An 18,422-nucleotide genomic window follows, 5' to 3' on the forward strand; every position below is an offset into this window, starting at 1 on the left:
GACTAAACAAAACAAACAAAACGACAGGCATCTCATCTTCTTGTGATGTCATATATATAGATAATGATCAAATCAGAGTGATATCTGGTAAATAAAGATATATAAATTATCTCATAATCATATATTTTGTTAAAGATTAAATTGTATCTCTTTTAATTTTACATGGATAAACTCATTAATAATTGTTAAAATCAAAGTAGAATCCACAGCACATTTTTTAAAACATGACACAGTCATCATATATGAATGGGAAAAAATGCTATACATATGAAATGGCCGTTATACTTTTCCTGTCATTTCATCTATTGGATTTCATATCTCCGTTTGCATAAGTTCAGCTTAATTGTCACCTTCTTTATGGCTAACATATCCTACAAGGTTTCAAGAGTTGTTTCCCTTTAGTAAGAAAATCCAGTATTATTTTTAAGGAACAAAGACAGAATTTTCCTTCAAAAGTGGAATACAACATTGAAAAGAAACGGTGGTAGTTCATGCAGGAACAGACTGCACTTATAAAGCTAATTTTCAAGGTGACACAATAAAATTCAAAATAGGATTTACGATTAATAACACGAAAACATGTTTTTTTTTGGTTTTTTTTTGTTTTGGTTTTTGTTTGTTTGTTTGCTTTTTTGCGTGTTTCTCTCTCTCTCTCTCTCTCTTTTTTTTTTTTTTTTTTTGCCTTTGTTTATAATATGAATGACACAATGAACAATTTTGGTGTAAATCATTGAGAACTTGTACATTGCTTTATAACAAAGTACATTAAAGTACATTACTGATGAAACTGGGCTTGGGAGGGTCGGAGGTACGTTTTCATGACTCTTCCTTCTTTCATCCGTCCGTCCGTCCGTATGTGACAAAGTTAGCGCTCTAGAATTCTTGAGGGATTCTCATCAAAATTCACAAACTTGTAAAAAAAATTCACATATCTTTGGACATGTATGAGTTTTCAGGTTTGTTGAATCAAGGTCAATGTCACTGGCACTATTTTAGCCATGGAGGATTTTCCTTCACATGCTTATAAAGCACCAAAATATCTTGGACGAATTTAGGATTCAGGTTGTTGTGACAAGGTCACTGTTAATATTTTTAGAAAATCTTTGCGCTCAAATAGTTTTATTTTATATAGGCTATCAGAATTGTTCGTCCGATGTCTCTTACTAGACGTAGAAACACCACTGTCGGCGCTCTATAGCACCTCCGCTTCTTAAAGGGATTTTCATCAAACTACACTTATCGTTATCCTTTCTCTCATACTTAAGATATAGACTGGCTCTGTAATCAAATGTTTAATATCGAGGTTAAGTTTCAATTAAACATTTCCTTCATCAAAGTATCTACGAGTGGTAACAGAGGAGTTAAATGATACAGCACTCCGAACAAGGAATTCGACGAGATAGTGTTGTATTGTAAACTCTTAATTATAAACTGTCACACATAAGGCAGTATTTCAGTCGTTGAATTTTACTTTTTTAATCGTAACATTGCTAAAGATAAACACGATGAACACAACTGCCAAACCGTTCATTTTCTATATTATAACACGTACATTCCAAATATACGTTTACCTGTAGTCATTTATAATCATGTACTTTTAGATTGTCCAAAGTGGTGGGCAGAAATAGGTACCGCAAATTGTTGAAAGATGCAAGTCGAATTCATATTGTGTTCTGTCAACCTCGTTTTTTCAGAGTTATGGCCCCTGAATTAAAAAAGCAAAAGCCGAGAAATTGTCAGTTTCTACTCCATACACAGAGATCCAGGGTTTTCCGACTGGAATTTGACATGTTAATGTATTGTTTGCAACATGCCTGTTAACCTCAGTGATCTGATATGTTCCTTCAGCTTCGGTCAATTTTATAAGTGTACTGTACATATTCTGGAATGTCATAGAATCGCTTATTTAAAAGGCAGTAATATTATATAGACGACTCCTTGGTTGCCAGTGAAGTATTCGTGTCGACTCAGACGGTATCAAATGGAAAAAATAAAATCAAAGAGAAAACAAATCGTGTCTTTGCTCAATATTGGATTTCTTTGTGTAGCCGTAAACATCTATACCGAACAAGTGTACGACGGAGTTTTATATTTGCATAAAGCAATGTTTAACACATTTCATTGGTCATTTATCAGGGAAATGCCTCCTATTCTAATCTAAGGGCCGATATTATCATACTGAATTGTGTCATGGTAACCATACAACTACCTCATAGTGAAATGAAATCTGTCCGGTAGGAAACCCTTACTTCGAGATGTTCCGGTCACCATCACATTTTGGTCATATTTACAGCATTTAAATGCTGTGTGTTGAAATGTGCATCTGCACGATTATTGAGTATTAAAGAAAAATCCATAACCATGTCTAAAGCACTTGATTGTACGATGATTGCAAAATGTGTCAGTTAGAGGATGTATTTCTAAAATGATAAAAGTCTACTAAATGGACCAAAAGAACGCATGTTTTTATTGCATTTATGATCTTTTTTATATGAATGTTTAACTTGTTGAATTATTGGGTTTTCAATTTTTTATTTCTTTACCACACTCTGCCAAATCATCCGACGAAATCTTATCCAGATACGTCAGAAAAAACTTATATTGTCTTACTGTCAAATAAATAAGAGACAAAAGCGGAAATTCGAGAGGAAACTGGTGTTATAATATACGGAGATTCATAAAACAACTTCATGCATTTAGTCTTTACATATCGGATATGTCCTCTGACTGAAATGTATATGACAACTAAAATTTTGTTCGAAAAGCTTTTTTAAACAAACAAACAAAAAAAAAAAAAATGAACGAAAACATCAGACAAAAATAACACAGATCACCTAGACTATCATAGGTGGAATTTTAGATTAAACAGAAATAACTTCGGTCCATCATAATTTCACTGTTAACACTTCTGCCAGTCCATGCTTCTTTTCCGTGTGGAGTTTGACATAGATCAGGTCACAGACGAGATTCTACTGTTTTGTCCTGTGTTACTGATGTTAACATTGGAATACTACTTTGTGTATCATGTGAATTACTCATTTTCATGCTAAACATGCTTGTAGACATACCCGAAACAGAATGAGAGCGATCTCGCGATCGCCATGTTTGCTTCAGTGTTTTCCGGAACTTCTCGCTCAATCCAAGACAAATAGCGAAATTGGCAGGAAAACTGAGAAACAGAACAAAGTTAACTAAAGTTACTGCAACTTTCGCTCCACGCGAAGTAAAAATACGGTAACCTGTGTTGGTCTGTATCAACATCAAAAATAAAATAGTGGCAACAGGTATTTCTACCAAAACGCAGAAGCTACACAACGTCAGCAGCATGATTGTAGTGCGCATGCACTCCCGGAAGTCAGATTTACTCATGGTTTCGTTTCCGCTAACGAGTTGTTGTCTGTATCTGTAGCTATCGCATGTTTTCTTCATGAGCAAAATATTAAAAACCAACAACAAGGTCGTGGGTAGAAGTTCCACAACAATCATCCTCGTCCATAAATAGGCTTTCATAGAGTACAGATAATTATCTGTCCCTGTTTTGAACACAATAGAACACGTATCAACATATTTGACACCGGAAATAACGAAGAGTTCCTTTCCGACTACTCTCACTGGTTCTACATCCTCAAGTAGAAAAATGGCAGACTGCATTACGCTTGTGATAACCAAAATGGACAATAGGCAGATTGTCACAGCTTTGTAAGATGACGTGAATTTGCTTATGCGGGGGTGGCACACCCCTATGTAACGATGGACTGCTAAAGCCACAGTGAGCCACAGGGAGCTATTGTGGCATACAGTAGGGAGAACTAGAGCCGTGTATTTGTATACTACACACCAAGAAAATGATACATACTCCTCATAACCTCCAGATGTGTAAAAGAACATATACCACGGCAAAGGGAAGAGGATAGTCAACGTATCTAGCGCAGCAATACAACATAATATCATATTGGTAGGTGACCGTATCTTTCTACTGGACAAGATGACCACCAAGAGGGTGTTGAGAAGTATTACCAATATACACAGAACTGGAGTTACATAACCGTACAAAACCACGCCCACATCTAATGCTGTTGACTTGCTGACGTCAAATACTTTCATCTTCACGCGCTCAACGGCGGCATGTACACTCATGTTTGAGCAGTATGACGTCAGACTCTGTACGCGTTTGTCGGCGTCAAAATAACTGCAGTTACCTTCACATGGCGAGGACTGGCCCCTACACATCCAGTTACATGTGGACACGCCCATCCCGAACTCATCTGCCTTTCGTAAACATGTTGTGTTGATAGCGCGAACATTTTGAATTAATTGTTTTAAGAATTCCTCTTTCATCATTTTTGGTTGAAATGTGAGATCACAGCCTCCTGGATATCTGTAACAACACTGATACCTTATAGTATTAAACAACGCTCAATAATATAGAGATGATTCGTCTGAAAGTGAGTTCCTAATTACCAATAATAATATATTCTATTTCCACATTTGACGTAGTACACGACAGTAAATACACGCAGATTGATTTCTGGTCAGTTATGGCTATGCTCACTAGCTGCTCCTAAATAAACATTTGAAAAGTCGTACACGACACATGTCATTAGCAGTCCTCCCGTATGTAATCCATGTGATCTTTTGCAGGACACGTATCACAGTAGTTCCCTCCGAGGTATAACACATGTGTCACTCGTAGTTCCGTGTGCTATTTTGCAGGACACGTATCACAGTAGTTCCCTCCGAGGTATAACACATGTGTCACTCGTAGTTCCATGTGATATTTTACACGTGTCACACGCAGTTTCCTATGAAATTCTACACGAAAAGTGTCACAGTAGTTCCATGGGATATTTTACACATATGTCACACGTTGCTACATGCAGTATTTTACAGGACACGTAACACATGTAGTTTCATTAATATTCTACACGTGTCACACGTAGTTCCTAAAGAAATGTTATATGACACGTGTCAAACGATATGTTACTTTACTCATGTGCCACACGTAGTTCCTCTTGATATATTTCACAACACGTGTCACAAGATACAAAAGGATATAATTATGTAAACAAGAAGGCGTTCTCAACTTCCTTTGACGATGACCACACTTGTTTAAATTGGGATGTTGTGTAAAATTTAAGCGGATCCAACAGGACAGTACGTACGTACAACGTTTCCTCTAACGATTTTGTTTAAATGTACTCGTTCAGTCATGACGATCCTGTTTTATTCATTGAACGTATGGCGTTGACGGCATTTGTTAAATACGTTCAGTGGATGTGAAGAGGCGGAGGAATATGCCACTTAAATATTCGTTCGAGTATTTGAACTCGATAGTGTCAACACTATAATTTTTTATGATTTTCAAAGCATGTGTAGTCACAAAACCATCCATAACATTCTCGTATCAGATCGATTTCCAGGGTGTGCTGGACATCAGTATGGTTATCTAATCTCGCCTGATATGTTTGGGATCTCACTCCAGTGGCGAACCTAAGTGCAGCTGTCAATGCTCTAACGCTAAGAACCATCGTTGTTCCGCGATATTGTGAATGAATTTACTCTTAAAAACCTCACCATATGTAAACTGTTTGCTATGTCTGACACATCGCCATTTTACCGGACCCGTTTAGTATATCATCATTGTTCGGCTGTATTTCCTTGACACTAGTTTTATAACGGATGTGAACCAGATGTGAAATAGAGATATCGAAGTAGGGGTAAAATTAGGGTCTAAAAGAAAATTAATCAAAGTTCTTGTAAACCAAATCTCCCGGTGTTTCTACAAGTGTAACACAGACATGTCGTTATTTAAAGAAGGTGAAATAAACCTGAGATCTAGATCAGAAATCACCACAGTTCTTGTCAACTTTACAAGTCAGTGTTACCAGGAACAAAGTCGTCTCCGTTGTACGATGTGTCATACTTGTCAATATATACCCAAGCAAAATGTTTTTGTCAGTGGGAGGACAGGTTAAAAACTAGTATTATCAACAGGTTTTGTGAGGGGAACGGTTATAAAAACTAGTATCATCAACAAGTTTTGTCAGTGGAAGGACGGTTAAAAACAAGTATTAATAACAAGTTTTTGTCATTGGGAGGACAGTTACAAAACTAGTATTATCAACAGGTTTTGTCAGTGGGAGGACAGTTATAAAAACTAGTATCATCAACAGGTTTTGTCAGTGGGAGGACGGTTATAAAAACTAGTATTATCAACAGGTTTTGTCAGTGGGAGGACGGTTACAAAAACTAGTATTATCAACAGGTTTTGTCAGTGGGAGGACGGTTATAAAAACTAGTATTATCAACAGGTTTTGTCATTGGGAGGGCAGTTACAAAACTAGTATTATCAACAGGTTTTGTCAGTGGGAGGACGGTTATAAAAACTAGTATTATCAACAGGTTTGGCAGGGGGAGGACGGTTAAAAACAAGTATTAATAACAGGTTTTTGTCACTGGGAGGACAGTTACAAAAACTAGTATTAATAACAAGGTTTTGTCATTGGGAGGACGGTTACAAAAACTAGTATTATCAACAGGTTTTGTCAGTGGGAGGACGGTTATAAAAACTAGTATTATCAACAGGTTTTGTCAGTGGAAGGACGGTTATAAAAACTAGTATTATCAACAGGTTTGGCAGGGGGGACGGTTATAAAAACTAGTATTATCAACAGGTTTGGCAGGGGGGACGGTTATAAAAACTAGTATTATCAACAGGTTTTTGTCAGTGGAAGGACGGTTAAAAACAAGTATTAATAACAAGTTTTTGTCATTGGGAGGACAGTTACAAAAACTAGTATTAATAACAAGGTTTTGTCATTGGGAGGGCAGTTACAAAACTAGTATTATCAACAGGTTTTGTCAGTGGGAGGACGGTTATAAAAACTAGTATTATCAACAGGTTTGGCAGGGGGGACGGTTATAAAAACTAGTATTATCAACAGGTTTTGTCAGCGGGAGGACAGTTATAAAAACTAGTATTATCAACAGGTTTTGTCAGTGGGAGAACAGTTACAAAAACTAGTATTATCAACAGGTTTTGCAGGGGGTACGGTTATAAAAACTAATATTATCAACAAGTTTTTGTCAGTGGAAGGACGGTTAAAACTAGTGTTAATAACAAGTTTTTGTCATTGGGAGGACAGTTACAAAACTAGTATTATCAACAGCGTTAGTCAGTGGGAGGACAGTTATAAAAACTAGTATTATCAACAAGTTTTGTCAGTGGGAGGACGGTTATAAAAACTAGTATTATCAACAAGTTTTGTCAGTGGGAGGACGGTTATAAAAACTAGTATTATCAACAAGTTTTTGTCATTGGAAGGACAGTTACAAAAACTAGTATTGATAACAAATTTTTGTCATTGGAAGGACAGTTACAAAAACTAGTATTAATAACAAGGTTTTGTCATTGGGAGGACGGTTATAAAAACTAGTATTAATAACAAGATTTTGTGATTGGGAGGACAGTTATAAAAACTAGTATTATCAACAAGTTTTGTCAGTGGGAGGACGGTTATAAAAACTAGTATTATCAACAAGTTTTTGTCATTGGGAGGACAGTTATAAAAACTAGTATTAATAACAAGATTTTGTGATTGGGAGGACGGTTATAAAAACTAGTATTATCAACAAGTTTTGTCAGTGGGAGGACGGTTATAAAAACTAGTATTATCAACAAGTTTTTGTGATTGGGAGGACAGTTATAAAAACTAGTATTATCAACAAGTTTTGTCATTGGGAGGACAGTTATAAAAACTAGTATTAATAACATGTTTTTGTCATTGGGAGTACAGTTACAAAAACAAGTATTAATAGCAAGTTTTTGTCATTGGGAGGACAGTTACAAAACTAGTATTATCAACAGGTTTTGTCAGTGGGAGGACAGTTATAAAAACTAGTATTAATAACAAGATTTTGTCATTGGGAGAACAGTTATAAAACTAGTATTATCAACAAGTTTTGTCAGTGGGAGGACAGTTATAAAACTAGTATTATCAACAAGTTTTGTCATTGGGAGGACAGTTATAAAACTAGTATTATCAACAAGTTTTGTCATTGGGAGAACAGTTATAAAACTAGTATTATCAACAAGTTTTGTCATTGGGAGAACAGTTATAAAACTAGTATTATCAACAAGTTTTGTCATTGGGAGGACAGTTAAAACTAGCATTAATAACAAGTTTTTGTCATTGGGAGGACGGTTAAAACTAGCATTAATAACAAGTTTTTGTCATTGGGAGGACAGTTACAAAACTAGTATTAACAACAAGTTTTGTCAGTGGGAGGACGGTTGTAAAATCTAGTATTATCAACAAGTTTTGTCAGTGGGAGGACGGTTACAAAACTAGTATTATCAACAGGTTTTGTCAGTGGGAGGACAGTTATAAAAACTAGTATTAATAACAAGATTTTGTCATTGGGAGAACAGTTATAAAACTAGTATTATCAACAAGTTTTGTCATTGGGAGGACGGTTAAAACTAGCATTAATAACAAGTTTTTGTCATTGGGAGGACAGTTACAAAACTAGTATTAACAACAAGTTTTGTCAGTGGGAGGACGGTTGTAAAATCTAGTATTATCAACAAGTTTTGTCAGTGGGAGGACGGTTAAAAACTAGTATTATCAACAGGTTTGGCAGGGGGGACGGTTATAAAAACTAGTATTATCAACAGGTTTGGCAGGGGGGAGTTTACAAAAACTAGTATAATCATCATGTCTTGTCAGTGGGAGGACGTTTACAAAGACTAGTATTATCAACATGTCTTGTCAGTGGGAGGACGTTTACAAAAACTAGTATTATCAACAAGCACAGGATCAATCTGTTTTTGTCAGGTGTTGCTTGGATCCCCTGAGATATCAAATTTTGCTCATAAATGTGCACAAAACTTTGATTTGACCATTGACCTGAATGTCTAACAGACTGTTTATTCATTATTTAAAAGATAGGAAGTCCAGCCTTGAACTTTGACTTTAGTCTATGTGAATATACCCACGGTTAAATTGAAGATTACAAACACTCATTGACAGTTTATTTTATGGTATGTAACAAGAGGCCATTAATTATATATAAAGGTTTTAAATGAAAAAAATATTTGGTATGAATTCTTTTTAATTTCAATTCAGTAATTAATTTCCATCATTATCCGATACCCAAGGCCACGGAGAAAATAAATAGCAATAGATATGGTATATTTTTAATGTGCACATTTTATAGAAAATTAAATATAGTGTCAAACGTTAACACACAAGTCACTAATGGTTCAAATAAACCCCATTATCACACATCTTAAAGCAATGTATGGTTATCCAAAAGATTAATATCAAGGTCATCAAACGTCATAGGTCAAATAAGTACATGCACTCAATAACAATGGATATACACATTTTAAAAAATTAAACATGAACTTTACTTATCTTACAACGATTGCGAAACAAGCTATCAGCTTATCTTGATTACTCTTGTTGACCCGGATGGAAAGTCCCCTGGAAACCCACGGTGTCGTGCATTTGACACCGTATCTTTTCAAGTCTGTTTCGAACCCCGAACGTAAAGGTGAAAAGCGAGTGCGTTACCACTGCGCCATCCATGTTTGTATTCCCCCGTCTTGTAGCAAATTAAAGGTATGTCATATTTAGATCATCGTGTGGTCCATTCTCATCTACTTCATCATTGGAGTAGGGCATGTAGTAGTGTTCATCTTTTGACCATAGTTCCATCTCCGTAGTCGTTTGATTCCCAATCTCATTGCAAATAGGAAAATTGTTTTGCGAACACTACCGTTTAACGTGTTTATGTAAATCATTATGTGTGCAACACTCAATGTTGTGTGTCGTCATGAAGATGTTCAAGTGTTTCAAATCAACAAAGGGGGATAACTCTGGGAGCTAACATTGGTAAGTGTATCGTATTTAGGTTATTTGTCACTTACCGTTTTCAGTGCTTCTGGTTTAGTATCATAATGAAAACTGTTTTTGTTTAAAACGTAAACAATGACATAAAAAACCAACAAAGTAAAATAAATAGTAATGGATCTCGGCAGCTTTGGTATAATGTTACTGTGGTTCTTAACATTGAGCTTCCACCCGACCACGGGTGAAAATCTCTATCCGGAAATATTTCAGTTATTTCAACACCTGTAAACCTTAAAGCGATTTAGAGATGCAGATATCAAGAGGGTTTGGGAGATAACATATAGAACATTCCGTGCTTTCGAAGTAGCTTAGGACTGTGTTAGGTCATGCTGACAATGCTTGTTCGATCAGTGTGGTTAGAGCTAGTAGTTTCATGTAAACAACCTCGGCTTGTTTGATATCTCGTGTAAAGTCAAAGAGATTTAAACGAAAGTTAGAGGCCTGTGCGGTCAAATCTTGGCAATGTAGGTCATCAATTTATATAAGTAAAAATAGGCGAATGGACATTTTCTTATACACCTAGATCCAGTTCCTATAAAACATCGCATAGCTTGGTCACAAAGACCTCATCAAGTCATTTAATATCATATACAAGCATGTTGTCTTAAGATACATGTACATAAAGGCGATAACCCTTATAAAATTTGGAAATCAGGGACTTGAAAGACGCTTCTACATCTGACGCACATCTTGATATTTTCTTATTTTATTGACAGGTCGGTATTTACTTTTTTTGTTTCTTTGATATTGCAAATATCTGTGGCTTAATGGACGGAAGAAACTATTTTCATTTTTTTTGTTTTTGTTTTACATTAATTTTTTGTGAGATATGTCAAATATTTTCATTTTTACATTACATATTGCTTTGTGATTTCTAGTTTATACAAAATAAATTACTTGTGTTAGTTACAACCTTTTCCCGATAGACTACGCTCATTGAAACCGTTGTATTTTCGAAGCGAAGTCTAGCGGAGAGTAGAAAAACTTCGACAAGTAATCCAATCTCTTCTTTCTAGTGGAGATGTGACCGACTGAATGCTTCAAATGCTTCGATTGTGACGTCATACTCGTGACGTCAACGGTCTTGCGGTGTCACAATAGATACAAATATGGATGGAGAATATTGCAAATTTAGATTTGAATGAAATTCGACACAACTTTTTCAGTTTTACCTCGAACAAGTCTCGGTTTAATGATAATAAAAAAGAATCGTTTTATAAATATCTTATGCAATTGAAATTTATATGAGATTTCTCTGTCCATCATATAACTAAATGGAACTGACCAAGTCAATAAAAACACTGAAATAACTTATTCAGCGAAATTGATATTCCATGTTTCTGCAGCTGAGAGCGTATTTCTGTGTCTGAAGTAGCCTCCTACTGCCACACACACTTGGTAGAAGTACACTCCTAGAACACACTGACGATTTTAGATATCTAATCTGTTTACTCTCCGCAATGATAACACATTGACGAAGTTTACAATCACACAAAAATAGAATGCTTCCATTTCTGAAGCGCTTGAGCGATGAGAACGCTGACGCCGAGTTATTCGGACATATCAGTCCAAAACTACACCAATAATAGTACAGCTATGTGACAAATAACCAGATGATTCAGTTTTAATTTGTAAATGTATATAAAAATAACTTGATTAACAGCATCTCGATGAAAAAACGACACTATTTATGATATTGTAAGCTTAACGCTAAATATATATAGAGATAAAGTAAGCATCACTAAGGGAAATATAGACTTACAAATATCATATAGTGATATCATTCTTGTATACATGTACTTTTACAAGATACAGAATACTGATATTTCTAGATTTAATTTAATTAATTAACTTTTGGCAATTCAATTTTTATTCAGGAGGGTGACGTTGAAAGTGGCAATACTAGCGAAATGTGTATAGAAAAATTAGTTGGGGATTCCATATTTAGTGGAAACTGTAAACCTGAGGTCAGTTACAAACGTATATACGATAAATATATAGGTCTACACTACTTATGTCAAGTGACCGTTCATACACAGGGAGTGTAGACAGACACCATATATATAGGTCTACTTAGTCAAGTGGCCGTTCATACACAAGGAGTGTAGACAGACATACGATATATATATATATATATGTCTACTTAGTAAAGTGACCGTTCATACACAGGGAGTGTAGACAGACATACGATATATATATATATATGTCTACTTAGTAAAGTGACCGTTCATTCACAGGGAGTGTAGACAGACATACGATATATATAGGTCTACTTAGTCAAGTGACCGTTCATACACAGGGAGTGTAGACAGACACGATATATATAGGTCTACTTAGTCAAGTGACCGTTCATACACAGGGAGTGTAGACAGACACGATATATATATAAGTCTTCTTAGTCACGTGACCGTTCATACACAGGGAGTGTAGACAGACACGATATATATAGGTCTTCTTAGTCACGTGACCGTTCATACACAGGGAGTGTAGACAGACACGATATATGTATAAGTGTCCACTGTAAATCTGTTTATGGTATAGAACATCAAAAATGTTCCCTACAGATGTTATACATTTTTTTTGCGATGTTGGAATCATGCACATCACAAATTCCTACCAGAGTAGTCATTCCTTTGCAGTCATAATACACCTCTGTAAACGACTCACGAACTTACAATAGTTGACCTCGCGGTCAGTGTCAAAGTTTGACGTCGTGCACAACAATGGCGGCATCCTGACAACATCAACGTAGACTGTGTTGTACGTCATCCAACAGCATAGACATATCATTTTTGAGATGTTAAATGAATATATTGTAGACAAATTACAACTATTTATCACTGATATCACAATATATGCACATTTATCTCAAGAACACAACGTCAGTTGAAAAGTAAAATTACAAATTGTAACGGTTGGAGACTGTTTACCGTTTATCTTCCGCGATATAATCCATAACGTTTATAACCATATCAACTAAAGCAGTATTTTTCCAGATGAACAAACTTTTTTTAAAATATAATAATACGAATAACAAAACAGAAAAATAATGAAATAATGAAATGGCGTGAGCCGATAACAGGGGTGTTATTGGGGTACCGCCATGCACTCCGGGAGAGTTTGAAATTTCTTATATATTTAATCAGATTACAAAAACGTAAAAAGAACTGAGATATGCATTAAATTTTCAGTGTTTACAAATCGTATGAGACTGCCAGAGTTATGTCCCCTTTGTAAAATCAAACGCTGACCGTCATGAATATAGGTCCCGCACACATTTTAATGTTCATCTTTTATCGTTGAATATGTACGTTACACATATTTCTTTATTTAACGGGAGTATTACGTGGTAATACCAAACATGCATCGTTATATTTGCAACAACGCCTCGTGATACAACCATCTACATAAGACGTGGTTGTATCACCGGTGTACATAATTTGGTAGTTATATAACCATAGGTCGGTCTCAACATTCTTTAAAAAACACATATATCCTTCTTTATTTTCTTTTTTAGAGTGAAAACGCATTAACCAGACCATTATGCAGTTTTGGCGTTAAGATGATAATAATCATGCTATTCCTTATTATTACAATCACAAGTGCGAATTTCGCTGAATAATGGGCAGTTCAGTTAAATAACGAATTAGAAATCGACCAAGTATTGAAAATATAACTTCTAAAGAAAAGTTACCAAAGCCGATAACTTATTGTGACAACTTACAGCTGCTATCCACATTAGTCAGCTTCTTTCTTAAGGACTTTGTTGTTAAAAAGATTTGGTTCCAGTGTTTACTCGCTATTGACAAGGACTTCTCAAGTATCGCATATAGATAAGAGAATGTTGTATACCCATGTGTCAAGTATGTGTAAGTGTTGTATGTGTGTATTGAGATGTATCAAGTTCGGGGGATTCTCACCAGACATCCGCGATCTTATTACTGTCATTGTCGCGGTCGATACACAATTTCATGAGCGACACATGTATAAATCGGTGTTATTAAAGTTTTTAGATAGAATATAACAGATTGGTCGTGAAACTGGAAAACACAGATACCTTTTTTATTGTCTTGTTTGACTCACCCTAGAATGTCACATGGAAAGCGTATCATGACACCATATCGACTCACATGTGATAACTTGTATGACGCTAAGCAGAGAACCGCAAGGTTTGATTTAAAAGATGTTCTGAACAAAAAGATTAGTACTTACAGGTGTACGTATATGTGTCTGAGAGGAGGCTGATGCCAGGGATAGGTTTATAAATGCTACCATCTTGCTAATACGATAGTCAAAGGCTGTCGAGTTGTTAGGAGAACGTTTTCTTATAGCTACCTTTCGCTTGACGATGTCGATCTTGTGACCATTAGTATCATATTGTTATACACCATTCGTGATCATCGCGTTTAAACGAGAGTGGTCTCCCTTAGGCTATAAAGTCCAGCATACAGGTGATCAATTTCAGAAAGTTGCATTGGGCCTGATGTGATGCTCATTAATTCACTGATCTATATATAACTTAGATAAATACATATCGAATCAAGTCTATAACGACCTAGCGATATATTACCTGTGAAGTGAAAATATTGACTTAGTTATGAAAATTGGAATATTATGATCAGTATGTGACGCCCACTCATTGTAATGTTCTCTCTCCTCCGTATTCTTGTTTTGTTTCTCCCCGAATTATTCATTGTGCTTACTATATTGATAGTCACACCAATAACAAATCACGTGATTACACGTTCGTTAAGTCATATGGCTGAGTATTCCACTGTCCTTTCAAAGCGAGGTTATTATCCACATTACTTATATTTCTGTAAAAGGACATTCTCCTGCTCATCCAGCCGGTTCAAAACTATTTGGCGAAATATTTTCTTTTGCGACCATTTTGATATGAGACCTGTTGCAAAACGCGTGATCCGGTTCAAAACTATTTGGCGGAATATTTTCTTTTGCGACTAATCATTTTGATATGAGACCTGTTGCAAAACGACGATGATGTCAAATGACCACCCACTAATCATCCAAATTGACGATGACCACCCACTAAACATGTCCAAATTGACGATGACCACCCACTAAACATGTCCAAATTGACGATGACCACCCACTAATCATGTCCAAATTGACGATGACCACCCACTAATCATGTCCAAATTGACGATGACCACCCACTAATCATGTCCAAATTGACGATGACCACCCACTAATCATGTCCAAATTGACGATGAGATGACCACCCACTAATCATGTCCAAATTGACGATGACCACCCACTAATTGACATGTCCAAATCCTGACCACCCACTAACATGTCCAAATTGACGATGACCACCCACTAATCATGTCCAAATTGACGATTCCACTCTCATGTCCAAATTGACGACCACCCACTAATCATGTCCAAATTGACCCACAAATTGACGATGACCACCCACTAATCACGTGACCACCCACTAATCATGTCCAAATTGACGATGACCACCCACTAATCATGTCCAAATTGACGATGACCACCCACTAATCATGTCCAAATTGACGATGACCACCCACTAATCATGTCCAAATTGACGATGACCACCCACTAAACATGTCCAAATTGACGATGACCACCCACTAATCATGTCCAAATTGACGATGACCACCCACTAATCATGTCCAAATTGACGATGACCACCCACTAAACATGTCCAAATTGACCACCCACTAATCACAAATTGACGATGACCACCCACTAATCATGTCCAAATTGACGATGACCACCCACTAAACATGTCCAAATTGACGATGACCACCCACTAATCATGTCCAAATTGACGATGACCACCCACTAATCATGTCCAAATTGACGATAGAGTAGTCTTTATATTTCTTATTTTTCTTCTTTAGACGCTGCTAAGGAAGGTAAAAAACTCAACTCCAAATTTCCCCTTTTCACTGACAATTTACAAATTCTAACTTCTGTATATTGATTTAAAACCAGAATTAAAACCGATAAGTAGTTAATATCTCACTGTGGTCGTTTTGAATGGTATTCAGGTTCAAAGGTCAAAGTATTGATTGGAATTTTATTAATATGTTTTGATTTAGCAAGGAATTTTATTCTCTTAATCTCTGGAAATGTTCACTTAAATGGTTTCCGAAGTTTTATAGAATCTATTTAATAGTTAGTGAAAGAGGTCTGTTGGATTATAGCTACTTTCAACATGATGAAATGAAGGCAGAATCATTCAAGCATTAGAAGCAACACAACCCTCATTCAGAGATAAGATTGAAACTTTCAGAGGGGGTCGTGTAGGGACATCTAAGTGTACAGAGGGAGTCGTGCAGGAACATCTAAGTGTACAGAGGGGGTCGTGTAGGGACATCTAAGTGTACAGAGGGAGTCGTGTAGGAACATCTTAGTGTACAGAGGGAGTCGTGTAGGAACATCTAAGTGTACAGAGGGAGTCGTGTAGGGACATCTAAGTGTACAGATGGAGTCGTGTAGGGACATCTAAGTGTACAGAGGGAGTCATGTAGGGACATCTAAGTGTACAGAGGGAGTCGTGTAGGGACATCTTAGTGTACAGAAGGGGTCGTGTAGAGACATCATTGTGTAAACGGTAGCAGTACGTCACACGCAATTAGCCAATGACCTTTTTTTAATTGTTGGACCTGAGGAGTTGATGTTCTTGTTTGTACTTCGGTAGAACAATGCTTTATCAAGTCTATTGAACAGATATTATACTGATATTATTAGGCATCATAGCATAATTAGGAGAAATAAGTAGTGTCTGACGTCACCCATACACTGTCTTACACATTGTATTTCTTAAAATGTCAAGATCACAACGTATGTCTTAGTTTCTTTTTCAGCCAAAGCTTCTGCCTCTTACTTGTAAGACGCAAAAGACTGGTTTGCTTCACTAGAAATACGGAAGTAGAAGATTATGTACTTTGTAAATAGCAAATTTACCAACAATGTGGAATAACGGTATAGATATAAGGACAATAATACTGTAATTACCAATAAGTGTATTGTAACATGTCTAAAGGCCAGTGTCCGGGTCAAAGGGGATTCGGTTGCCTGATTCAAGTCGGGTCGTTATATCTGTAACAAACTCTTAAAATTAGGGGGTGAAATAACTAAAGGGCTGGTATCCTGCAGGTTTGATTGGTTTAAGTAATCTGCTAATTCTTCTGAATCTTTAGTTTCGATAATTTCTACATCCATCTTATTAATGTTATTTACTGATTAGTTTAAGTTTCTTCCTTGGCTCTCAAGGACATTAATCAAAGCATTACTACGTTTTCTGTTCTTTGACTGATAATTGTCTTTATGTTTTACTGTTTCAGGCTTTCTTTGCCTATGTGCGTACAACATTACCAGATGATGTTTTGTCTCCGCCTTGGTGTTTGTTTAGCCTTAAAGGGCGCAATATTTCTTTTAAATAATGAATAATATCGATCTCTAGTTCATCATGACATTGATCTCCTATCAGTTTACCTGATTGCCAGACATTTCATCATTGTGCACCGCTGCCTCGGCCGATGGAATAGCATCAGTTTCGTCCGAATCTACGGCTGAGCACTAGTATTTCTTTAATCTTTACATCCTGAGTCGTCTCTGTAATTCCATTAACGAATTCCATCCTCTGATCCGGAGTTCGGGCTCTCCTTTTGTGTTTTTTCTGATGATCTCTTAAGGCCTATTACTTCTGTGTCAACAGAGCATTTTTCTTCTTCTGGGTTACAACATAATCTATCTTGAATAAGATGACCTGACACGAATTACAATCCGTTCAGTCTTGTTTGCTCAACCATCACTAAGTCTCTCTCTTAGCTTTACTACGTCTTGGTCAGCTTCATCACACATTCTCATGTCTTCGTCTTCTGGAAGGTCCGTCATTGCATTAACTATGTCGTCTAGAGTTGTTTGTGACTCCCATCGGCGTAAACTTGTTAAAGTTGAGAGCGCCAATTTCCAATGCTCTATCATCTACATCTAGTATGTCTTGGTGAGTTTCTTTGGCATCTGAGGTAATCTGTAGTCCTTCTTGTGTATCTGTAGGGAGACTTGATAACAGCTACAGTCAACGCCCACTTAGAAAATTTCTTATGAAGGTTTGTCTGCGGAAATAAAGAGATCAACGATCCTTTCTGATCACAAATGCTTTTTTTTCTCTAACATACCATCCTCTCTGAGTAGGACTAACTGTGTGTGTTAAATACTAAAGAAACATTTCTTCTCCGTCTTCTCTTTCCTGAGCAAGACAGCTTCCTATAGCCGAATCTGATGTCGTAAGGTTTCTTCGAATCAGGGTATGCCAACAAAGGCACTGTCAGACTTTCTGGAAATCTGTCCATTTTAACCTGGCATACCTCTTGGTCGGCCCCGTAAGGGGTTCAGCTATCCTGGAGAATTTTGGTTAAAACGTCTGTAATTACTACACATGCCAATGAAAATTCGAACTTCCTTTATTACACAATATGGAGATGGTAGAGACCTTATAATTTCCGC

General features: G+C 36.4%; 1 protein-coding gene across 1 annotated transcript; it reads right to left on the reverse strand.

The window, feature by feature from the left end:
• Positions 1-2,955: 2,955 nt before the first annotated feature.
• Positions 2,956-4,341, reverse strand: LOC132560334 (sex peptide receptor-like). Its single transcript, XM_060225007.1, has one exon. The coding sequence runs from the start codon at positions 4,339-4,341 to the stop codon at positions 2,956-2,958; it is 1,386 nt and encodes a 461-aa protein (XP_060080990.1).
• Between the last annotated feature and the right edge of the window lie 14,081 nt (positions 4,342-18,422).

The sequence above is a fragment of the Ylistrum balloti genome, unplaced genomic scaffold (assembly GCF_031769215.1).
Source record: "Ylistrum balloti isolate Yb309-2 unplaced genomic scaffold, AGI_CSIRO_Ybal_v1 Utg371048, whole genome shotgun sequence".
Classification (NCBI taxonomy): Eukaryota; Metazoa; Mollusca; class Bivalvia; order Pectinida; family Pectinidae; genus Ylistrum; species Ylistrum balloti.